The sequence below is a fragment of the Salvelinus sp. IW2-2015 genome, linkage group LG4q.1:29 (assembly GCF_002910315.2).
Source record: "Salvelinus sp. IW2-2015 linkage group LG4q.1:29, ASM291031v2, whole genome shotgun sequence".
In the NCBI taxonomy this organism is placed as follows: Eukaryota; Metazoa; Chordata; class Actinopteri; order Salmoniformes; family Salmonidae; genus Salvelinus; species Salvelinus sp. IW2-2015.
In genome coordinates, this window is record NC_036842.1 from 57936376 (window position 1) to 57961200 (window position 24825).

A 24825-nucleotide genomic window follows, 5' to 3' on the forward strand; every position below is an offset into this window, starting at 1 on the left:
AAAAGAGGAAGTGCTCACTACTTACTTATTTCCTTCCGCATCCTCTCATTTTTCTTTTCACCCGTTTATTCCTTCATTCTTCCTTTTTGTTTCTCATAGAAATGTTTAATTGGTCCTGAATTGGACGAAGTTTGTTTGTGCTGTTATCCCGTGGCATGTTTCTGGAGAACTGCTTGTCAGATTGGGTGTACTTCTTTTTGTAGCACGGCTATTTGGATTGATTCAGTGTTGACGTCAGTCAGGAAGCTGTACACACGAGTTCCCCTATTCTGTCTGCTTGCTGCTACTGCTCTGAAGGTAAGGTTTACTGGATAAAACATTTTTGGTGTGCCTCCGGGGGAAAGTTTGTGTCAACTTCAGGCAGAGAATCTCTAGGAGAGGAGTGGACTACACACACAGATGGCACAGTGAAGCTACACTCTAGTCTCAGGGAGACACTTTGACACATTGTTGGTCACAGTGCATCCCAGTCAGGTTAGTCTACTGTCAGAAGGCCTTCCTCTAAACTTGTTTCTGTTCTGTGTTGTTTTGGGGCCCAGAATCCAAATAAAATATCCAGAGAGACGATTGCATGCAGCATGGTAGTGGGACTTCACAGGAAGTTATGGGGTATATATCAATTTGCCCGTTTGTTCACTTGTGTGGGCTCAGRTTAGGCAGAAGTGAACTCACCGAGAAGGAAGTAACCAAATCAAATACCAGAATTGTTTCAGTCTTCACGTCGGAGGTTTGAAATGGCCCCTTACATGAATTGAATTTGAACTATCATTGAACACTGTCTGCTTCACTGATACCAGAAGCACTGTGTTCATATTTTGCTCCCTATAGGGGATATGGAGGACTTTCCTGATATGTACCAGGGGAAAGACCCTGAGGACATTGAATCTTTCCAGGGTAAGTCTACATTCAACTGTACTCAAGCTCAGGCAAACTGTTTGATTTGATATTTTCTTTCCAAAATGGTTGTCAAGCAGTAGCCTCAACTGAACAGTTTGCACGTTGAAACAGGTGAGAGGAGGAAGATCATTCAGCCGACATCTTTGAAAGATCCCAAACTTGAAAAGCTGAAATCGGTACGATTGATCTCTATTTAAGAATTCATGTTCCAACACCAGCCACAACATTATCCTAAATGTATTATCTATCATCAAAGCCCATAATAACACCATTAATACATTATACTACTATACTCTAGGGCCATGTTACCCCAGGGTCGTATGGGCAGAAAAGTCATTACAAAGAAAGCCTCTGATTGCATATTCATTAGGGTATGCTGAACCACTAAACCCTCTTGTGTGAGAGGTGGGTCGACCAGTACGTCTTTATTAGAGATGATGGTAGACAGATCACGGAGTTGTTGCTAGGCCCAGATAGATGTTGCCAGGGCACCTTCTCCCTAAGCCCTCAGAGAGGATTTGAAATAGAAAAGATGCTTATGGAATAAATTCAAGTAAAATGAAATAATTGTCTTCATCAATTAGATGAGCGTGCAACAGTGTAGGCATAAAAGTGTTGGAAAGAGAAAACCACAGAGTCTTTCTGGCCCTTGTAATCCCACATCTGCTCTCTTTAACACCTCAATAACACACCAACCAGTCTCTTACTCATGAATAATTGAATAGAGACATAGGTGGAAATTGCAATAGGAATCCTTTGATATCATAACATCAGTCTGCTCTGAATAGACCAGTAAAGGTCATGTATACAAAGATTTACCACAGTAGATCAGTGGAGGCTGCTGAGGGGAGAACGGCTCATAATAATGGCTGGAAGGGAGTAAATGGAAGGGTATACGGTATCAAAAACAGGGTTTTCATATGTTTGATACCATTCTATTCACTCTATTACACTCCATTCCCGACATTATTATGAACCGCCCTCCCCTCAGCAGCCTCCACTGCAGTAGATAGTACGGTACTGATCTCTGCACCCAGAACCAAATATCTTCGTTGGTACATTTGGTACATTTCTGTAACAGTAGCTACGTCAAAAGAGACTAATACAGTACTATAGCAGGCAATTAATATCACTGATTATAACTTACTGTTATCATGAACCTTGGTCTTCACAGGTTTTGGTTAACTGGATCAACAGTACTTTGAAAGAGGAACACATCGTAGTGCAGAGTCTAGAAGAGGATATCTTTGATGGCCTAATACTCCATCACCTCCTTGGTGAGACACACGCACACACACACTCTCTCTCGCTCTCCGTATGCGCTTGGCCTTTACCTGTGCTCTTCACAGGGAGGTTAGCTGGAGTGCTTCTGTCTGTGGAGGAGATAGCGGTGACCAGTGCTGCTCAGACACGCAAGCTGGAGGTCATCCTGGAGGTCCTGAATGAGAAACTGGGGCTACAGGACAGCTCTCTCAGCAGGTGGAGTGTCAAACGTGAGTCACATTCACAATACAACCCCGCAAACAAAACCAAGTCCTTTGGACGTCCACTGTTGGCTGGGAAAGCTACACAACACTGCTGTTCCCCTCAGAGCCATGTTTGGCTAAGGGTCTCTTCAATGGAATTTGATGGTGAAGCTACAGTATAACCCCAGTCTGCTGACACCTACTGAGAGGGATTATTGTAGGGGAAAAGGCAGCCCCACGGGGTGCAGTGTTAATCATCAGTGGGGCTGGAGATTAGTTTGTGTTGTGTTGCCAACAAGATTGACTGCACGGGGCTTTGGTATGGTGTTCTAGCAGGTTGACTCTCCCTTCATTCCCTTCCTTCTCTGTCAGTCATCCACAACAAAGACTTGCTGGCCACTCTCCATCTTCTGGTTGCCATGGTGAGGTGCTTCCAGCCTAATCTGGAGCTTCCCCCAAATGTCAGAGTGGAAGTTGTCCTGTTGGAGGTGAGTTTGGTGTCAAATGAATGGTACTTTACCCTTAATCAACCTAAAAAAAAAGACTTCCCTGTTCAATAAAGTTGTGCTCTCACTTCAGGTCAACAGAAGTGGAATCAAATCAGAAAAGGAAATAGAGATTCTTACAGATGAAAGGTTGGTAAATTATTTCCGATTATGTTGTTGTGTCCAATTACAGTTGCATGTTCTTCAGAGAAGTTATTCTGTTTCAGAAGATAGAATATTCACTTAATTTGCTGTCTACTTCAACAGCGATTCAACTACAGACTCCCTGAGCAGTTCAGACAGTGAGTATGATATGCAGGGTCACCTTTGCAGTACTGTGCTGTCGTTTATCCAGGACATTGCAGAGATAAACCCTCTCCTTCCTGTCTCTTCATCCAGGTGAGGATCCCATTGAGCAGCTGCTGAAGCTGGAACCCCACAAGATCAACACAGTAAAGCGGGTAAATAACAAAATATGGGTCTTCCATCCCTGCTGACCTGTTCTGTAGTCTTAACCATTGCATTATTAGACAGAGGATTGATTTTAGGACTAGAGTATATATTGTCTAGCTACACTGATTCAGGGAGAGGCTGATTTGTGTGACTAATGCCTCTGATTGCTCATACTGTGTATGATTGAATGAGCATTGCACCGACCCTATACAACTGTAATATGGTCTCATTAGAATATGTCAACACAGTGACATTGAATGTTGTTGTTATATACGGTATATATGCAGTGTATTTGGAAAGTATTCAGACCCCTTAACATTTTATTGTGTTACAGCCTTATTCTAAAAATGTTCCCCTCATCAATCTGCACACAATACCCCATAATGACAAAGCAAAAACAGGTTTTAGAAATGTTTGCTAATGTACTAAAAACAACAACTGTTTTATGCTGTAGCGTTAAGATTTGCCTTCACGGGAACTAAAGGGCCTTGCCCGAACCATGAAAAACAGCTCAGAACATTATTCCTCCTCCACCAAATTTTACAGTTGGCACTATGCATTCGGGCAGGTAGCTTTCTCCTGGCATCCACCAAACCCAGATTCGTCCATCGGATTGCCAGATGGTGAAGCGTGATTCATCACTCCAGAGAACACGTTTCCACTACTCCAGAGTCCAATGGCAGTGAGCTTTACACCAGTCCAGGCGATGCTTTGCATCGTGCATGGTGATCTTAGGCGTGTGTGTGGCTGCTCTGCCATGGAAACCACYGACGAACAGTTCTTCATTGCTTCCAGAGGTAGTTTGAACTTGGGAGTGAGTGTTGCAACCGAGGACAGATGATTTTTACGCGCTCAGCCCTCGGCGTTCCCGTTTTGTGAGCTTGTGTGGCCTACCACTTCGCGGTTGAGCCGTTGTTGCTTTTTCTTAATTGAAGAATAATAGTGAAGACATCAAAATTATGAAATTAACATATGGAATCAATTCTTGACTGAGGGACCTACAGATATTGTATATATGGGGGACAGAGGAAGGGATAGTCATAAACAAATCATGTCAACCCCTATTATTTCACACAGAGCGAGTCCATGTAACTTCTTATGTGATTGGTTAAGCCACATTTTACTTCTGAACTAAGTTTGGCTTGCCTTAACAAAGGGGGTGAATACTTATGCAACAACTATTTTCTAGTTATTGAAGTTTTATATATACTTTTCTTTTCACTTTGACATTATGGATTATTTTGTGTAGATCAATGACAGAAAAAACAACAATTAAATCTATTTCAATCCCACTGTGTAGCACAACAAAATGGGAAAAAATCCCAGTGGGGTGAATACTTATGATACCCACTGTATATACCATTTAGCAGACACTTTTATTCAAAGGGACACGGCTACAGAGGTTAAAATGTCAACACCTTTCTAAAGTGATAGGTCTGTAATCCTATATCTTTCTATTATAGGCCATCATGCACTTTGTCAACAAGAAGATGTCAACCTTGGGACTACAGGTGACAGACATGGAGAAACAGGTTTGTTTTACTGTAGAAAGGGTTTGGCCATTCTGTTTGGATGGGTATTAATTGAGCACTACAAGTGTTGTGAATTGAAAGGTGATTGATCTGTTTCCTTTCAGTTACATCACACCACACCCATTTGGGTAAGAACCAACTGACGGTGTTCTTTATTCATGTAGTTTTCAGATGGTGTTATTCTCCTGCTGCTGATTGGACAGTTGGAGGGCTTCTTTGTTCCTCTCTATGACTTCAACATCACCCCAGTCAACACTACTGAGATGGTAAGGATCTCCTGTGTCCCAGGACTCCTTCTTTGGGAGGAATCATGTTCTGGAGGCAGCTCTGCCTCAAAGGAAGAATGTATGTGATTGTATGGCTCAATGGTAAGGGCGGAGCTTACGTATGATACAGTGAATGGAACAAATATCACATTTTGGCCTACAATGATATTCTGACAGCAGCGGAACAATTAGATCCAATGTGTTAATAATTTGAAATCCAAACAGATAAGGGTATAGTATAATCAAATAAAATCAATTAAAATCAAATTTTATTTTTTTATTTTTTTATTTTTTTATTTTTTTTATTTCACCTTTATTTAACCAGGTAGGCTAGTTGAGAACAAGTCCTCATTTGCAACTGCGACCTGGCCAAGATAAAGCATAGCAGTGTGAACAGACAACACAGAGTTACACATGGAGTAAACAATAAACAAGTCAATAACATGGTAGAAAAAAAAGAGAATCTATATACAATGTGTGCAAAAGGCATGAGGTAGGCAATAAACAATAATTACAATTTAGCAGATTAACCTGGAGTGATAAATCATCAGATGATCATGTGCAAGAAGAGATACTGGTGTGCAAAAGAGCAGAAAAGTAAATAAATAAAAGCAGTATGGGGGAGTGAGGTAGGTAAATTGGGTGTGGTAGTTTACAGATGGACTATGTACAGCTGCAGCGATCTGTTAGCTGCTCGGATAGCAGATTTTTAAAGTTGTTGAGGGAGATAAAAGTCTCCAACTTCAGAGATTTTTGCAATCTTCCAGTCGCAGGCAGCAGAGAACTGGAAGGAAAGCGTCCAAATGAGGTTTTAGCTTTAGGGATGATCAGTGAGATACACCTGCTGGAGCGCGTGCTGCGGGTGGGTGTAGCCATCTGACCAGTGAACTGAGATAAGCGGCACTTTACCTAGCATAGCCTTGTAGATGACCTGGAGCCAGTGGGTCTGACGACGAACATGTAGCGAGGCCAGCCGACTAGGGCATACAGGTCGCAGTGTGGGTCGTATAAGGGCTTTAGTAACAAAACGAATGGCACTGTGATAAACTGCATCCAGTTTGCTGAGTAGAGTGTTGGAAGCTATTTTGTAATGACATCGCCGAAGTCGAGGATCGGTAGGATAGTCATTTTACTAGGGTAAGTTTGGCGGCGTGAGTGAAGGAGCTTTGTTGCGATAGAAAGCCGATTCTTGATTGATTTGGAATGGAGATGTTTTGTAGAGTCTGGAAGGAGAGTTTGCAGTCTAGCCAGACACCTATGATTATAGAGTCACCATATTCTAGGTCGGAACCGTCCAGGGTGGTGATGCTAGTCGGCGTGCGGGTGCAGGCAGCGAACGGTTGAAAAGCATGCATTTGGTTTTACTAGCGGTTAAGAGCAGTTGGAGGCCACGGAAGGATTTGTATGGCATTGAAGCTCGTTTGGAGGTTAGATAGCACAGTGTCCAAGAAGGCCGGAAGTATATAGAATGGGTCGTCTGCGTAGAGTGGATCAGGAATCGCCCGCAGCAAGAGCAACATCATTAGTATACAGAGAAAGAGTCGGCCCGAGAATGAACCCTGTGGTACCCCATAGAGACTGCCAGAGGACCACAACATGCCCCGATTTGACACACTGAACTCTGTCTGCAAAGTAGTTGGTAACCAGGCAAGGCAGTCATTGAAAAACCGAGGCTACTGAGTCTGCCGATAAGAAATGGTGATTGACAGAGTCGAAAGCCTTGGCCAGGTCGATGAGACGGCTGCACAGTAATTCTTTTATCGATTGCGGTTATGATATCGTTTGTACTTGAGCGTGGCTGAGTGCACCCGTGACCGGCTCGGAAACCGGATTGCACAGCGGAGAAGTACGGTGGGATCTGAGATTGTCAGTGATCTGTTTGTTACTTGGCTTTCGAAGACCTTAGATAGGCAGGGCAGGATGGTATAGGTCTGTAACAGTTTGGGTCCAGTGTGTCTCCCCCTTTGAAGAGGGGGATGACCGCGGCAGCTTTCCAATCTTGGGGATCTCAGAATGATACGAAGGAGAGGTTGAACAGGCTGGTGATAGGGGGTGCGACAATGGCGGCGGACAGTTCAGAAATAGGGGTCCAGATGTTCAAGCCCAGCTGATTTGTATGGGTCCAGGTTTTCCAGCTCTTTCAGAACATCTGCTATCTGATTTGTAAAGGAGAAGCTGGGAGGCTTGGGCGAGTAGCAGCGGGGGCGGGCTGTTGCCAAGGTTGGAGTCGCCAGGAGGAAGGCATTGCCAGCCATTGAGAAATGCTTGTTGAAGTCTTCGATTATCACTGATTTATCGGTGTGACCGTGTTACCTAGCCCAGTGCAGTGGGCAGCTGGAGGAGGTGCTCTGTGTTCTCCATGGACTTTACAGTATCCCAGAACTTTTGGATTAGAGCTACAGGATGCAAATTTCTGCTTGAAAAAGCTGGCCTTGCTTTCCTGACTGACTGCTGTATTGGTTCCTGACTTCCCGACAGTTGCATTACGCGGGGCTCTTCGATGCTATTGCAGTTCGCCACAGGATGTTTTTGTGCTGGTCGAGGGCAGTCAGGTCTGGAAGTGAACCAAGGGCTATATCTGTTCTTGGTTCTGCATTTTTGAACGAGCTGCTGTCTAATATGGTGAGGAAGTAACATTTAAAGAATGACCAGCATCCTCAACTGACGGATGAGGTCAATATCTTCCAGGGTACCGGCCAGGTCGATTAGAAAGGCCTGCTCGCAGAAGTGTTTAGGGAGCGTTTGACAGTGATGAGGTGTCGTTTGACCGCGGACCGTGGCGGAACAGCGCAATGAGGCAGTGATCGCTGAGATCTTGATTGAAGACAGCAGAGGTGTATTTGGAGGGCAGGTTGGTCAGGATAATGTCTATTAGGGTGCCCAGTTTACGATTTAGGGTTGTACCTGTGGTTCCTTGATATTTGTGTGTAGATTGAGGGCATCAAGCTGGATTGTGGACTGCCGGGGTGTTAAGCATATCCCAGTTTAGGTCACCTAACAGAACAAACTCTGAGCTAGATGGGGAGCGATCATTCACAGATGGTGTCCAGGGCACAGCTGGGAGCTGAGGGGGTCGGTAGCAGGCGGCAACAGTGAGAGACTTATTTCTGGAAGATTAATTTTTAAAATTAGAAGTTCGAACTGTTTGGGCATAGACCTGGAAAGTATGACGAACTTTGCAGGCTATCTCTGCAGTAGATTGCAACTCCTCCCCCTTTGGCAGTTCTATTCTTGACGGAAAGGTTATAGTTGGGTATGGAAATCTCAGAATTTTTGGGGCCTTCCTAACCCAGGATTCGGACACGGCAAGGACATCAGATTGGCAGAGTGTGCTAAAGCGGTGAGTAAGYCAAACTTAGGGAGGAGGCTTCTGATGTTGACATGCATGAGGCCAAGGCTTTTTCGATCACAGAAGTCAACAAATGAGGGTGKCTGGGGACATGCAGGGCCTGGGTTTACCTCCACATCACCCGAGGAACAGAGAAGTAGTAGGATGAGGGTGCGGCTAAAGGCTATCAAAACTGGTCGCCTAGAGCGTTGGGGACAAAGAATAAAAGGAGCAGATTTATGGGCGCATACACATGGTTAGCAGATGTTAATGTGAGTGTAGCAAAATGCTTGTGTTTCTAGTTCCGACCGTGCAGTAATATCTAACAATTAATCTAACAATACCACAARAACTACCTTATACACACAAGTGTAAAGGAATGAATAAGAATATGTACATATAAATATATGGATGAGCGATGGCCGAACGGCATAGGCAAAATGCAGTAGATGGTATAGAGTACAGTATATACATATAAGATGAGTAATGTAGGGTATGTAAACATTATATGAAGTGGCATTGTTTAAAGTGACTAGTGTATTATGTTATTCACTGTAGTCCTGTGTGAGATTGAGATAACGTTGCTCCGGTGTGTCAGTCATCTGCATGTGTCATGGCCTGCTGTCTCTCACCTCACTCTCTCTGGTCTAGCTGCAGAATGTGACCGTGGCCCTGGACCTCCTGAATGACACAGGGCTACCCACGACCAACATTGAGCCCCAAGGTAAGGGTGCTCATTTTCTGTGGCACCCATAGTTGACCTACGTATATTGTCTCACCAACTTGGAGCCAAATGGGTCTTGTAATAGTGCACTTAGAGTAGGAGATAGAGGGGCTTGAGGAGACTATCTAAAAATATCACATCCACATGTATCCTACTGTAAGTGAATATATCTTTGTAATAGGAAGTTTGACCAAGATTGCTCTGGGCTGTAATTTTCACATCACAGTAATGGCGCTGTGAGACAGAATTGTTAAACTAAGTCAGAAGATTTCCTGTATCATAGCCATTTATCTGGGCAATAGCGGTATGCCACTGTTCATATGTCGAGTGGAATCCAGGATTTGTGTTGATAGTTTGAGTTAAGCCACATCCCTACGCACGGGGATATAAAGGGATAGCTGGGATTCCGTTGGAATTTTCATGAATATGATAATTATCGCCCTGGATGATTGGCCGAGGGTTTGTCCCAAATGGCAACCTATTCCCTATATACAGATGTAGGATCTTGATCTCCCTGTTGCAGGAAATGTAACACTTTAAGTGTATTTGAGGTTTAATAAGGCTTCGGAAGTTTGTAATTTCCACACATTTTCAGACTTGATTTTCCCTTAAGGAAAATGCACCAACCCTTACAAAACTGTCCATTGATTAAAATCCACATAATAATTCACATTTCCTGTTGCTGCAGGATTATTTTCCTGCTGTAGAAAACTGGCTCAAATTAAGATCCTACATCTGTAGAGCACTAGTTTTGAGTTCTATTGGGACTCAGGCCCACTCTGAGGTCATAATAATTTATTTAGAGGCTCTCTCAGGGAGGAAACCTCTATTTGTTAGTTGTTGATAGACAAATATCATGCAATGCTAAACTGACAAGAGGCTAGAAGTGTGCGTGTGTGTACATACTGTACACTGTTAATAAAGAGGCGCTAAGCATTTACTTTTATTGTAAATTATTATAAAAGAAGCTGGTTAATTTGCCTGGTAGCATAACCTGTAATTTGAAAGTAAAGCTTTGAGTTGATAAATGTTAATGGTTGGGCCGGTACAACTCATTTAACCCAGAAGCAAGAGACAGATCTAATAGATTTTTTAGCGTACTTTTAATTACGGGCACATTTCTGTGATGGAATAAGGGATCCCACTGCTCCAGGTCTACAGCACACACCACTGTGTGCATTAATTAGGCTAGCAGGAGCTCTAGCCGATCTAAATAGTTCATTTAAAGGGATACTTAGGGATTTTGGCAGTGAATTCTTTTATCTACCTCCCAGAGTTGGATGAACTTGTGGATACAATTTCTATGTCTGTGTCCAGTAAAAAGGAAGTTAGAGGTAGTTTTGTGAGTCAATGCTAAGTAGCATCAGCACAATGACTGGAAGTCTATGGGTATCTACTAACATGCTAGCATATATTCATAGACTTACAGTTATTGCGCTAACGCTAGTTAGCATGGGCTTGCGAAACTACCTCTAACTTCTTTCATACTGGGCACATTGACATACAAATGGTATCCACAATTTTTTGGGGGCTGTCTTGTTAGACTTCAGTGCAGCTTTTGACATTTTCGATCATAGTCTGCTGCTGGAAAAATGTATGTGTTATGGCTTTACACCTCCTGCTATAATGTGGATAAAGAGTTACTTGTCTAACAGAATACAGAAGGTGTTATTTAATGGAAGCCTCTCAAATATAATGCAGTTAGAATCAGGAATTCCCCAGGGTAGCTGTTTAGGCCCCTTGCTTTTTACAATTTTTACTAACGACAAGCCACTGAATTTGAGTAAAGCCAGAGTGTCTATGTATGTGGATGACTCAACACTATACACATCAGCTACTACAGTGACTGAAATGACTTCAGCACTCAACAAAGAGCTGCAGTTAGTTTAGAGTGGGTGGCAAGGAATAAGTTAGCCCTAAATATTTCTAAAACTAAAAGCATTGTATTTGGAACAAAACACTCACTAAACCCCAAACCTCAACTAAATCTTGTAATAAATAATGTGGAAATTTAGCAAGTTGAGATMACTAAACTGCTTGGAGTAACCCTAGATTGTAAACTGTCATGGTCAGAACATATTGATTCAGTAGTAGCTAAGATGGGGAGAAGTCTGTCTATAATAAAGCGATGCTCTGCCTTCTTAACAACACTTTCAACAAGGCAGGTCCTACAGGCCCTAGTTTTGTCGCACCTTGACTACTGTTCAGTCGTGTGGTCAGGTGCCACAAAAAAGGACTTAGGAAAATTGCAACTGGCTCAGAACAGGGCAGCACGACTGGCCCTTGGATGTACACAGAGAGCTAATATTAATAATATGCATGTCAATCTCTCCTGGCTCAAAGTGGAGGAGAGATTGACTTCCTCACTTATTTTATTTCTGAGAGGTATTGACATGTTGAATGCACCGAGCTGTCTGTCTAAACTACTGGCACACAGCTCGGACACCCATGCATACCCCACAAGACATGCCACAATAGGTCTCTTCACAATCCCCAAGTCCAGAACAGACTATGGGAGGCACACAGTACTACATATAGCCATGACTACATGGAACTCTATTCCACATCAAGTAACTGATGCAAGCAGTAAAATTAGATTTGAAAAAACGGATTAAAAAAACACCTTATGGAACAGCGAGGACTGTGAAGCATCACAAACATAGCCACAGACATATGCATACACACACACATACACACACACACACACACACACACACACACACACACACACACACACACACACACACACACACACACACACACACACACAATAACARACGCACTATACATACACATGGATTCTGTACTGTAGATATGTGGTAGTGGTGGAGTAGGGGCCTGAGGGCACACAGTGTGTTGTGAAATCTGTGAATGTATTGTAATGTTTTTAAAATTGTATAAACTGCCTTBATTTTGCTGGACCCCAGGAAGAGTAGCTGCTGCGTTGGCAGCAGCTAATGGGCATCCAAAGTAAATACAAACACAAATACAAGTTCATCTGACTCTGGGGAAGTAGATAAAGGGCCTCATTGCCAAAATCAGGAAGTATCCCTTTAATTATGCATCATACAGGGAAGAGTGATATTGTTGGATCTAATCTTACCGTTTAGATATTGATTAGATTGTATGCAAGGTTGTTTCTGGTTCAGTTTTGTGGCAGCATCAGTAAATGCACACTATTGACCTCCATTATCAATGCTTCAGTGATGGTGAGGGGGTGACGATGCATAAATAGATGACCCTGATCACTTAATGTGTCTCTGACTGCATCTCTCCTAGATATAGTCTCTCAGGATGTGACAGCTACCTTGAAGGTCCTATATGCCCTGTTCAAGAAGCACAAAAGCGGATGAGAGTGGGAAGAACATGGACGAGGATCTTAGGAGGTGAAGACGCCAGAAGTCCTTTGCCTGAGGTGTTTTTCCCCTGGCAAGTCCAGAATCATAGGCTGATTCCCTCTGTGAAATGTTTACAGAAAAATCATATATCGATTCTATGTAAAGCTTTGTGTACTTTGTGTCAATAAAATTGTACTCTATGTGCCATAGTTTGAATAGCATGGGAAACGAATTCCCGACCATATTCACCTTTGAAGATCCAAGTAATCTCAAAGTAGTCTGAAATTGTGAGTGAGTATCCTATCGTGTTCTATGACTCTGACGCTGCTGCTCGCTGCAACAAGATATCATAGGAAAACGGCATCTTGTGACGTTTTTACAAAACGATAAGCATCACAACGTCTGATACTTATGTCAATACATTGCAGTCAATGGAAAAATATGAACGTCACAGGGTTGATGCCTAAGTGAATACATTGCATTTAATAGGGGAAGATTATTGACACAATGTGGACGCCTTTGGACATGACACCCTCGTTCTCTCTCAATTCAATTCAATTCAAGGGGCTTTATTGGCATGGGAAACATACAGTATGTTAACATTGCCAAAGCAAGTGAAGTAGATAATTTACAAAAGTGAAATAAACAATAAAAATGAACAGTAAACATTACACTCACAGAGTTCCAAAAGAATAAAGACATTACAAATGATGTATATATACAGTCTTGTAACGATGTGCAAATGCTTAAAGTACAAAAGGGAAAATAAATAAGCATACATATGGGTTGTATTTACAATGGTGTTTGTTCTTCACTGGTTGATCTTTTCTTGTGGCAACAGGTCACAAATCTTGCTGCTGTGATGGCACACTGTAGTATTTCACCCAGTAGATATGGGAGTTTATCAAAATCGGGTTTGTTTTCGACTTCTTTGTGGATCTGTGTAATCTGAGGGACAAATGTGTCTCTAATATGGTCATACATTGGGCAGGAGGGTAGGAAGTGCAGCTCAGTTTCCACCTCATTTTGTGGACAGTGTGCACATAGCCTGTCTTCTCTTGAGAGCCAGGTCTGCCTASGGCGGCCTTTCTCAATAGCAAGGCTATGCTCACAGAGTCTGTACATAGTCAAAGCTTTCCTTAAGTTTGGGTCAGTCATTGTGGTCAGATATTCTGCCACTGTGTACACTGATATTCTGCCACTGTGTACTGTTTAGGGACAAATAGCATTCTAGTTTGCTGTTTTTTTGTTAATAGTAATTATCTTTTTGTTTTCTCATGATTTTATTGGGTCTATTTGTGTTGCTGTCCTGGGGCTCTGTGGGGTGTGTTGTGTTTGTGAACAGAGCCCCAGGACCAGCTTGCTTAGAGGACTCTTCTCCAGGTTCATCTATCTGTAGGTGATGGCTTTGTTATGGAAGGTTTGGGAATTGCTTCCTTTTAGGTGGTTGTAGAATTTAACAGCTCTTTTCTGGATTTAGTTAATTATCGGGTATCGGCCTAATTTTTTCTCTGCGTGTATTAATTGGTGTTCTACGTTGTACACAGAGGATATTTTTTGCAGAATTCTGCATGCAGTCTCAATTGGGTGTTTGTCCCATTTTGTGAATTCTTGGTTGGTGAGCGGACCCCAGACCTCACAACCATAAAGTGCAATGGGTTCTATAACTGATTCAAGTATTTTTAGCCAGATCCTAATTGGTATGTTAAATTTTATGTTCCTTTTGATGGCATAGAATGCCCTTCTTGCCTTGTCTCTCAGATCGTTCACAGCTTTGTGGAAGTTACCTGTGGTGCTGATGTTGATACCAAGGTATTTATAGCTTTTTGTGATCTCTAGGACAATGGTGTCTAGATGGAATTTGTATTTGTGGTCCTGGCAACTGGACCTTTTTTGGAAAACCATTATTTTGGTCTTACTGAGATTTACTGTCAGGGCCCAGGTCTGGCAGAATCTGTGCAGAAGATCTAGGTGCTGCTGTAGGCCCTCCTTGGTTGGTGACAGATTCACCAGATCATCAGCAAACAGTAGACATTTGACTTCAGATTCTAGTAGGATGAGGCTGGGTGCTGCAGACTTTTCTAGTGCCCTCTCCAATTCTTTGATATATATGTTGAAGAGGGTGGGGCTTAAGCTGCATCCCTGTCTCACCCCACAGCCCTGTGGGAAGAGATGTGTGTGTTTTTTGCCTATTTTAACCGCACACTTGTTGTTTGTGTACAAGGATTTTATAATGTCGTATGTTTTTCCCCCAACACCACTTTCCATCAATTTGTATAGCAGACCTTAATGCCAAATTGAGTCGAAGGCTTTTTTGAAATCAACAAAGCATTAGAAGACTTTGCCTTCATTTTGGTTTGCTTGTTTGTCAATTAGGGTGTGCAGGGTGAATACGTGGTCTGTCGTACGATAATTTGGTAATTGTTAATTATTTTCACTGAAGAAATGTACAAGTCTGCTGTTAATGATAATGCAAAGGATTTTCCCAAGGTTGCTGTTGTCGCATATCCCACGGTAGTTATTGAGGTCAAATTTGTCTCCACTTTTGTGGATTGGGGTGATCAGTCCTTGGTTCCAAATGTTGGGGAAGATGCCAGAGCTAAGGATGATGTAAAAGAGTTGGAATTGGAATTTGTTGTCTGTCTATTTGATCATTTCATTGAGGATTCCATCAACACCACAGGCCTTTTTGGGTTGAAGGGTTTGTATTTTATCCTGTAGTTCATTCAAGGTAATTGGAGAATCCAGTGGGTTCTGGTAGTCTTTAATAGTTGATTCTAAGATTTGTATTTGATCATGTATATGTTTTTGCTGTTTGTTCTTTGTTATAGAGCCAAAAAGATTGGAGAAGTGGTTTACCCATACATCTCCATTTTGGATAGATAATTATTCGTGTTGTTCGTTGTTTGTTTAGTGTTTTACAATTTTCCCAGAAGTGGTTAGAGTCTATGGATTCTTCAATTACATTGAGCTGATTTTTGACGTGCTGGTTCCTTCTTTTTCTGTAGTGTATTTCTGTATTTCTGTATTTCTATTTCTTTTTTAGTGATTCACCATAGTGAAGGTTTCTCAATTTCTTTCTTAGATTTTTGCATTCTTCATCAAACTGTTACGTTCCCCAGTTTCTGTGTTGTAGTTTGTATTTGAGTGTGTGTGTTTCAGGAGATTACTTCCTGAAATTCTCCCCAAGCAGCTGATTGGTCGGCCCCAAATGATGATTGGAGTGCTGACCCCGCCCCCTCGTCAAGACGCAGCTGTCTCCAATTAACAATGCCTTCTGAAGCTATAAAAGCCAGTGTTCTGTTGTTCAGGAGAGAGATCATTGCAGGCTGCGATCATTGCAGGCTGCGATCATTGCAGGCTGAGGAGATTGCAGGCTGAGGAGATTGCAGGCTGAGGAGATTGCAGGCTGAGGAGATTGCAGGCTGAGGAGATTGCAGGCTGAGGAGATTGCAGGAAGATTAATTGTGATATAGATCATTGCTGAGAGAGGAGGTTGATGGCTGAGGGTTATAGCATGTTGGTCGTTGGTATGTACTGTGTTAGTAGTTGCTGGGATCAGTTGGTATGTACTGTGTTAGTTGTTGCTGGGATCAGTTGGTATGTACTGTGTTAGTTGTTGCTGGGAGCAGTTGGTATGTTCTGTGTGAGATTGTTACTCAGAGCTTATTTGATGTCCTTTGTMTCTTAGTTTGTTTGAGTAATTGTTTGATATTCTGTGTCATCTGTTCCCAGGGGGGAAGGGGAAGGCACCTAGGGAGTGCTTAGGCAAGAGGCCCGCGGGCATACATATACCCGTAGTATATTCACTGTCTAGGCACACTAGGAAAGACCTGGGTGGACCACCCCCTGTATTTTGGTTAGCGCACCAGGTGGTGCTAAATTAGGTAAGTAGTGGGTAGGCAGGTTAGATAAGATAGGGGGAACTTTGACATTTACTTTCTTTGCTTTGGTTCTGTCCAGCCCCTTTTCCCCATATTACCGTGTAAAGGAATAAAATCCTAGTAAACGGTCAATTCTGCCTTTTGTCGTCCTTTCTCACACCTACAGTCCCATACCTATTTCACTTCACGGGGAGTTGAGTTGCAGTAGGGTGTTGTGTTCCCTCTTCTCAGAGGTGTGCGTAACACAAACAACATTGTTGTTCATTTTCTTTGGTTTTTCTATTTGAGATTTTTTAGATTTGATAGGGAAGCTGAGAGGTCAAATATACTGTTAAGATTTTCTACTGCCAAGTTTACATCTTCACTATTACAGTGGAACATTTTGTCCAGGAAGTTGTCTGAAAGGGATTGAATTTGTTGTTCCCTAATTGTTTTTTGGTAGGTTTCCAAACTACGTTCCTTCCATCTATAGCATTTCTTAAAATTACTCAGTTGCTTTGATGCCTCATTGAGTATAGCTCTCTTCAAGTAGACTGATTTTGCTGTGGTCTGATAAGGGTGTCAGTGGGCTGACTGTGAACGCTGTGAGAGACACTGGGTTGAGGTCATAAGGTGATAAAGTAGTCTACAGTACTACTGCCAAGAGATGAGCTATAAGTGTACCTACCATAAGAGTCCCCTCYAAGCCTACCATTGACTATGTACATACCCAGCGTGCTGCAGGAGTTGTGACCCGTTTTTGTTGGTTATGTTGTCATAATTGTGCCTAGGGGGGACTCCTATGGTAGGGGGGGAGGGCATGCTGTCACCTCCAGGCATGTGTTTGTCCCCCTGTGTGCTGAGGGTGTCAGGCTCTTGTCCGGTTCTGGCATTTAGGTTGCCACAGACTAGTACATGTCCCTGGGCCTGGAAATGATTGATTTTCCCCTCCAGGATGGAGAAGCTGTCTTAATTTAGGTATGGGGTTTCTAGTGAGGGGATATAGGTAGCACACAGGAGGACATTTTTCCCTGTTAAGATATTTTCCTTTTGAATTTCTAGCTAAATGTAAAATGRTCCTGTTTTGATTAATTTAATGGAGTGAGTTAGGTCTGCTCTATACCAAATTAGCATACCCCCTGAGTCCCTTCCCTGTTTCACACCTGGCAGTTTGGTGGATGGGACTACCAGCTCTCTGTAACCTAGAGGGCAACAAGTGGGTCCGTCTCCGCTATACCAGGTTTCTTGTAGGATGACAATGTCTGTATATCCGATTTCTTTGATTAAGTCCAGGATCCTGCTCTTTAGGCCAAAGGCAGAAGACCTCAGGCCTTGGACATTCCAGGATGAGATACTGAAGGCTTTCTGTTCCAAAAAGTGTCCAATGTTGGTTGTGTGGTTTGGCCTCAGGCCAGTAAGTGTGAGCAGAGCCCGCTGAGCATCTGCTACATGCCATTGGCTTGGGCTAGTGTAAGAGTGGGGGTTGGGCTTGTTTGCCCGCTCACGGCTTGGGCGTATGTGTGACTTCCATGTTGAGACCCTCTTTGCAGGGGTGGTGTGCAGGAGGGGCATAGGTCTGATCTGAGGGGGCGTAAATGGGATGTGGGCATGGTTGACTTGGGGGGTGTTGATAGTGGGGGTGTGTATGTGGCTGGTGGTGTTGTGGTCTGGATGTAGGTCCTCTATGTGTAGGTCTGGGGGGAGGGGGGGGAGGTCTGCAGGTTGGAGAGTGTCTCGCTGGTCTGGGCAGGCTGTCTATTGAATCTGTTGCTCCTGTGTGAGTGTTGGGGCTGCGTTGAGAGCGATAATGAACCCGGGTGAAGGTGGGCACTGCTGCCTTGTATAGGTGGACCTGGTCATAGAGGCTGTCCAGGGTGGAGTGGTGGGCCAGGAAAACATTTGGTTTGAGGCACCGTCACGGGAAATAAGCGTTACCCACTGTATGGAGCAGGGTGGAGATAACCACTTTTTCAATCACTCCCTTCATGCTGTGGCAACCCTTTCCTGCTATGTTTCTCAGGTGTTTGTGCCTGTGTGTAATTATTATGTGGCTAGGTGAACCTAGTTGGTCCTCAGACAGAAGGTCTAGGGCGCGCTGGGTGTTGGACACCAAGAGTTTAGACACACTGTGTTGGGGAAAAAGTTAGTTTTCTTGAATATTTCTCCCATTTGAGTCCATAAGGAGTACAATACACTCTCTCCCTCCCTCGTCTTTCACTCACTTTCTCTCTTCCCTCCCTCCTCTTCAAACCCCCCTCTCTCTACCCTCTCTTACTCTCCCTCACTATCTCTCTCCCTCCTCTCTTTCGCCTCTCTCTCTCTTACTCTCCTCACTCTCCACTTCTCTCTATCTCTCTCCCTCCTCTCTTTCGCCCTCCCTCTCTCTTACTCTCCCACTTCTCTCCATCTCTCTCCCTCCTCGCCCCTCTATTACTTATTCCCCCTCCTCTCCTCTTCTCTCCTCTCTTCTCATCTCTCTCTCTTCCACCTCTCTCCCAACTTCACCTCTCTCACCTCCACAGACAGGATATTGACGCATAGATATACAGTACATCAAGGGTATTGATTCATACAGTAAGTCAATACATCGCATTCAAGGCAAAAGAAGTTGGTGATAAAGCAGCAATGGGTAAATTGGTGAAAGACTCAGAAAGACAGCCAGCCAGCCAGCCAAACAGACAGACATATAAAATCACAGACAGTCAGGCAGTCCAACAGGCAGACAGACAAACCCTAAACCTAACCCAACTTCATGTTCACATACCTGGGGTAAGTTGTGCCGAGAGACCACTTTTTTGGGACAAGATATGTTTTGAAAACTGTAATGTTTACATTCATTCAGATTATTTCCAGGGATACACAACATCCTGAAAAATATGTAAATATCTTTGTTAGAAAGAATACTATATTTCGCTTGATGGAGAAATGCTGAATGTAAAAAAATGTGCTCAACTTACCCCACTCTCACTTACACTCAAAATAACATTGCGGGACTGCGGTTGGGTTCGGGACCAGTTCTAGCAGGACTGCGGTTGGGTTCGGGACCAGTTCTTGCAGGACTGCGGTTGGGTTCGGGACCATTTCTTGCAGGACTGCGGTTGGGTTCGGGACCATTTCTTGCAGGACTGCGGTTGGGTTCGGGACCAGTTCTTGCAGGAGCAGGTGGGAGTCTGACAAAAAGCCAGCGGGGGCTGGTGCGGTATGAAAAGCTGGTTGGGTGGGAGCGGGATGAAGAAATCAGTCCTGTGCAGACCTCTAGCGCAAGGGCTCTGGCTACTGTTAGCCAGATAGCTAGCTATAACTAGCTGGCTAGAAGGATGAAGTCAGAAGTTAACGTTAAACAGAGCCTGACCTCAGCAGGAGCAGTCAACTGAAATTAAACTAGCTATAATCTTAACTAAAGATATGCTATTATAAGTTAACAAAATAACGTTGCTTTAAAGAGAGCAGTGAGGCAGACCGCAATGCAGACACACAGCCAGAGATAGCAAGCAGAGAGATTTGGGTCCCCTGAAATTGAGAATGTTTAATCTAATCAAACACATTGTTTATCATCAAATGGGTTTAGAATATATATATTTTTTAATTCAACTAGGCAAGTCAGTTTAAAACACATTTTTATTTACAATGATGGCCTACACCAGCCAAAKCCGACGACACTGGGCCAATTGTGCGCCGGTCTATGGGACTCCCTATCACAGCCGGTTGTGATACAGCCTGGATTTGAACCAGGGTGTCTGTAGTGACACCTCTAGCACTGAGATGCAGTGCCTTAGACCGCTGCACCACTCGGGAGCCCCATACAACATTTTGTAGTCAACTAAGGTCCTTTTACAATGCTAGAATGGACTTCCTTGTCATTATGTGTTGGGACAGCCTGTTGGACCTAAAATGTAATACATTAAAAATACAATTTATTATTATTCTCATGTACATGAAAATCTATTTTTAAAACTGCTTTACAGAGAGTAGTGAGACACACAGTGATGAGAATTTAGGAGGCGGTGGAGGAGACAGAGAGATAGGTTAGTAGTACAGCTGTCCCCTGAAATATGATCCCTGAGAGAATCTGTAATCTAATCAAACACATGAATAACTTGTTTCTTTTCGAATGGGTAAAAAATACAACATTCTAGTCAGCCAAGGGTGCACTTTGTCAGTTTACAATACAGAAAACTGAATTGCATTGCAGCTCAAATGAGATGCTAAGAACATGAACGGAATTAAAAAGATACCACATTTCAATATAAACATCTCCACAACTTTTTAGTGTCCAGTCCCAATGAACTATTTTGGGAGGGCAACCTGATGTGCATTTTGTGTAATTTTTAACCACAGAAAATGACATTAGGCCTTCCCTATATACTTCCATGAAAATCCAATCAAACAATACAGTTCTAAAAATGTAATATGTTTCGGTTTATATTGGTGTTTGTTCGTCTTATCTCGATCGTCCAGTGGAGGTTATAGTTTAACCACCACTTTTTTTTTACCACTACCTCACTGGTGACCTTTTAAGAAAGCCCTGTGTTGAGGTTCAGCTTAATTTGGCAGGAGTGACTTAATTCATCCTCAACATGGTGCTTCATTCTCTCCCTGCAAAAACAGATTTCCACCATCTGAATTGTTAGTGTCCCCAGGAGGCCGTACATTGACTTTCAGCTTCCTGCGATTACAGGAAGTGTCTTAATTGGGGGTCATAGAGGCAGTTTCGAAGGATTATAAAAGTAGAATCTTTTCAAACAGTACATATTTATGACCGGAGGACTGTCATGACCCGACATATGACATTTTGAAGTAAATCGACCCWAAAGCATTTTTGACCTCTATTGGACATAATGGTCTTGCAGTTCAAGAAAATAAAATTACCTGGCAACCCAGACTCCTCACTCCGGCCAAACGCCCACGGATGTTAGTTTCTTCTCCGCAATGAGTCTGGATCTGAGTACCTCCCCGACCCTTTACCTAATGCAAACACATTCGGGCTGTCTGATTGGTCCAGAAACAGATGGGTTGGGCCAGAGCCAGAGCACATGCGTAAAGTGCCGGTTTGAAAATTTGTCATTGGCTTTGGTACTCTGATTGGTTAGAGACGATCTAATCGCTGATCACTTTGTTTTGTACAACGCCCCTCATCACCACAAACGACTTCAATGATGGCAGTCTCAGACTAACGAATGTAGCAAACGACAGAGCAGCAGAATCATTTAGTGTGAGTCGTCAGGCTTAAAACTTGTTAGAATGAATTCTCAAGAGCATGTTGGTAACATTTTTATTTATTTACTTGAAACGGTCTGTCTGTCTGCCTGTGCATGTCTTGCTGTCTGTCTGTCTATCTGTCTGCCCGCCTACAGCTCTCTGCCTGTCTGTCTATCTTTGAGTGCATATGTCTCTGTCTGTCTGTCTGTCTCTCGGTATGTCTTTCTTTGAGTGTCTGTTAGTCTGTCTGTCTGTCAGACTGAGTCTTTCACCAATTTACCCATTGCAGCTGTATCACCAACCTTTTCGCCTTGAAAGCAATGTATTGACTTATGCGTCAATGCCCTGTCTGTGAAGGTGGGAGAGAGGAGGAAGACAAAGGAAGGAGAGAGAGAGATGAGGGGGAGGGATGGAAGAAGGAGCGAGAGGGAATGGAGGGGGAGGAGATATGAGTGAATAAGAGAGATATAGAAGAGAGAGGAGGAGAGAAAGAAAAGGAGGGAGAGGGGGAAAGGGAGAGAAAGAGAGAGAGACATTTCTGAAACTTCTGTATGTGTAATGTTTACTGTTAATTTTTATTGTTTATTTCACTTTTGTATATTATCTACCTCACTTGCTTTGGCAATGTTAACACATGCTTCCCATGCCAATAAAGCCCCTTGAATTAAGAAAGAAAAGGAGGGTGGAGGTGGTGAAGGGGGAGGGAGATAGAAAAGGAGGAGGGATAAAGAGCAGGTAGTGAGAGAAAGAGGGAGGCAAAGATAGGGAGACAGAAGGAGGGAGGGAGAAAGGAAGGAGAGGGAGGGGGAGAGAGTGGAGGTGGTGAAAAAAGGGAGAGGGAGAGAGAAAAGGAGGGGGTATAAAGCACAGGAGGTTGGTGTCACCTGAATTGGGGAGAACAGGCTTGTGAGAATGGCTGGAGTGGAATTAGTGGAATGGTATCAAATACAGTACATCAAACACTTGGTTTCCATGTGTTTGATGCCATTCCATTCGCTCCGTTACAACCATTATTATGAGCCGTCCTCAGCTCTGAAGCCTCCACTGGTATAAAGAGGAGGTAGAGAGACAGACAGAGGGAGGCAAGGAGATGGAGAGAGAAGGGGGAGGGAGAGAGGAGATTAGAGAGAGAAAGAGACGTCTGTCTGTCTGTCTTCCACCAATTTAACCTTTGCATCTTTATCACCATCTTTCCCCATTGACTGCAATGTATTGACATTAGCCTCATATGTTGTGACTCTTCTCTTTTTGCAAAAATGTCACAGGATGATGTTTTGAGGCTGACAGTGGTTGCTCAGGCTCACTTTCATTTCAGCTCAATGTCACACTACAGGGGCAGACAGAGAGAGAGAGACCTGGCGAGGGTTGTGTTCCTCCTCTTCATCATGTAACTAGCCCATTTCAGTAGACAGTTTAAATATTCTGTCAGCTCATCTGAACGGTTTCTCTTCACTTGATGTTTTGGGGCCAGCCTTCCAATTTACTGCCCTTGAACTTGCCAGTTAGATTTGCCCGATGAAAATGGTGGACATTTAAGACAATTAAGACAGGGATAGCAGTCTGATTTTCTGATCTGAGGTCAGATCTCAGAGGATTCTGGACACTTAGTGTCGGATAAAAAGGTCTGCAATTACAATAAATAGACTACTGAATAAGGGCTGTCAGTCTTGTTGAAGGCTGGGTTCAGTTGAGGGGAAAACAGGGCTGAGTGTGGAGGAAGTGCAAAGACAGATGCAATATTGGTACTGCTTATGTTTGGTGCTCCTGTACAGATAGACATCTACACATGAACGTTCTCTGAGTAAGGGAGGAAATTTAACTAGTTTACTGAAGTTCACAATCAGTTATGCACTTCAGCTCTATTCTTCTCCCATCCCCTCTCACCTTACCTCTCCCCTCCAATGCCCCCTAGTCTCCTCCTTACCTCTCCCCTCTCCTCTCTTCCTTACCTCTCCCCTCCCATCCCCTCTCCTCCTTACCTCTCCCTCCCATCCCCTCTCCTCTCTCTCCCTCCCTCCCCTCTCCCCTTACCTTCTCCCTCCCATCCCCTCTCCACCTTACCTCTCCCCTCCCATCCCCTCTCTCCTTACCTCCCCCTCCCATCCCTCTCCTGCCCTTACCTCCCCTCCCATCCCCTGCTCCTCCTTACCTCCCCTCCCATCCCCTCTCCTCCTTACCTCTCCCCTCCCATCCCCGCTCCTCCTTACCTCTCCCCTCCCATCCCCTCTCCTCCTTACCTCTCCCCTCTCCTCCTTACCTCCCCTCCCATCCCCTCTCAGCTTACCCCCCCCCCCCCCCTTCTGGGCGTGTCTCTATCTTTGACTGACATCTGATCTTTGACTGACAAATGGCACTATAATGATAATCTGATAGGGGCATCCAAATGGTCTTTATCACATTGCGTTTAGACAAATGGCACAAAATGGCCACATTAAGATCCACTTAACGTGGGCTCAGCGCCACAGAAGGGCTCTCTGCCCTGTCTCGGAGAAGGCTGAGTGAGCAGGGGGGTAGATAGGAGTGATGAGACGGTCTAATGTGGTTTTAATAGATGAATGCCGGAAGCCGATGCTTCTCTGGAACAGTGGGATAAGGAGATCCAGGCAATGTTTTGTTTTTCATAGTGATTAATGGGATGAATTAGTTCACACATGTCCATGTGTCTATGGTCTTTTCATAATAATGCTCTTTTCATAATAATGCTATCACAGCAATGACACAGAGAGGGAGGAGGGAGAGTGAGGAGGGAGAATGTGGAGGTGATGGGGAGCAAAGAGATGAATGTGTTTAGGGGAAGGAAAGAAGAGTGTGAGGGACAGACTAGTGGGAGGAGAGAATAGAAAAGGCATATTGAACAGAAGCAGAGGTACAGAGGTGAGAAGTTTGGAGAGAGAGAGTGAGAGAAAGCTGATTAATGAAAAAGTTCAAAGGACTTCCTGCTAACAAACCTTGACAACTCCTGTGATGCTCTGGCCTCTCACACGCTCCCCCAGCTGTGGCAGACAGGTTTTGTAATTTAGAACAAGGTGTCTCTGTCTGTGTCTGTCCCTGTCTGGCCTGTCATCTCCTAGCCTTAATGATGTCTGTGCCTCTGGCCTGGCTGCCTGGGTCGTGTGATTCACCAGGCTGGGAGTGTCAGCTACAGGCCACTGCTTTGACTCAGACAGGATGTTCTGGCCAAACACAACCTCTGAAACTTGATTCAACTTTTATGTTTTTGGCTCCCAAGTTGTGCTGAGATTTTGCATTTGATAAAGAGCAGAACACACTCGGG

The 24825-nt window shown here is 43.7% G+C and overlaps 1 protein-coding gene across 4 annotated transcripts; it reads left to right on the forward strand.

The window, feature by feature from the left end:
* Nucleotides 1-16: 16 nt before the first annotated feature.
* On the forward strand, nt 17-16505 carry parvg (parvin, gamma). Of its 4 annotated transcripts, none has more exons than XM_023985165.2 (13): nt 17-297; nt 798-894; nt 1009-1073; nt 2072-2174; nt 2247-2390; nt 2736-2851; nt 2943-2998; nt 3116-3150; nt 3248-3309; nt 4765-4833; nt 4998-5099; nt 9079-9151; nt 12431-16505. In XM_023985165.2, exons 2-13 carry the CDS (start codon nt 834-836, stop codon nt 12502-12504), a joined length of 960 nt encoding a protein of 319 aa, XP_023840933.1. In that variant the 5' UTR covers nt 17-297; nt 798-833; the 3' UTR covers nt 12505-16505. The 4 variants fall into 4 exon arrangements, with proteins under 4 accessions (XP_023840933.1, XP_023840934.1, XP_023840930.1 ...); XM_023985166.2 differs by having other exon boundaries at nt 801-894; XM_023985162.2 differs by having other exon boundaries at nt 829-894.
* The last annotated feature ends 8320 nt before the right edge of the window (nt 16506-24825 follow it).

Coding starts and splice junctions, on each gene's coding strand:
- parvg (XM_023985165.2), top strand. CDS start 834: ATGGAGGACTTTCCTGATATGTACCAGGGGAAAGACCCTGAGGACATT. Junction 1,074..2,071: donor AACTTGAAAAGCTGAAATCG/GTACGATTGATC, acceptor TGGTCTTCACAG/GTTTTGGTTAACTGGATCAA. Junction 4,834..4,997: donor TGACAGACATGGAGAAACAG/GTTTGTTTTACT, acceptor TTATTCATGTAG/TTTTCAGATGGTGTTATTCT.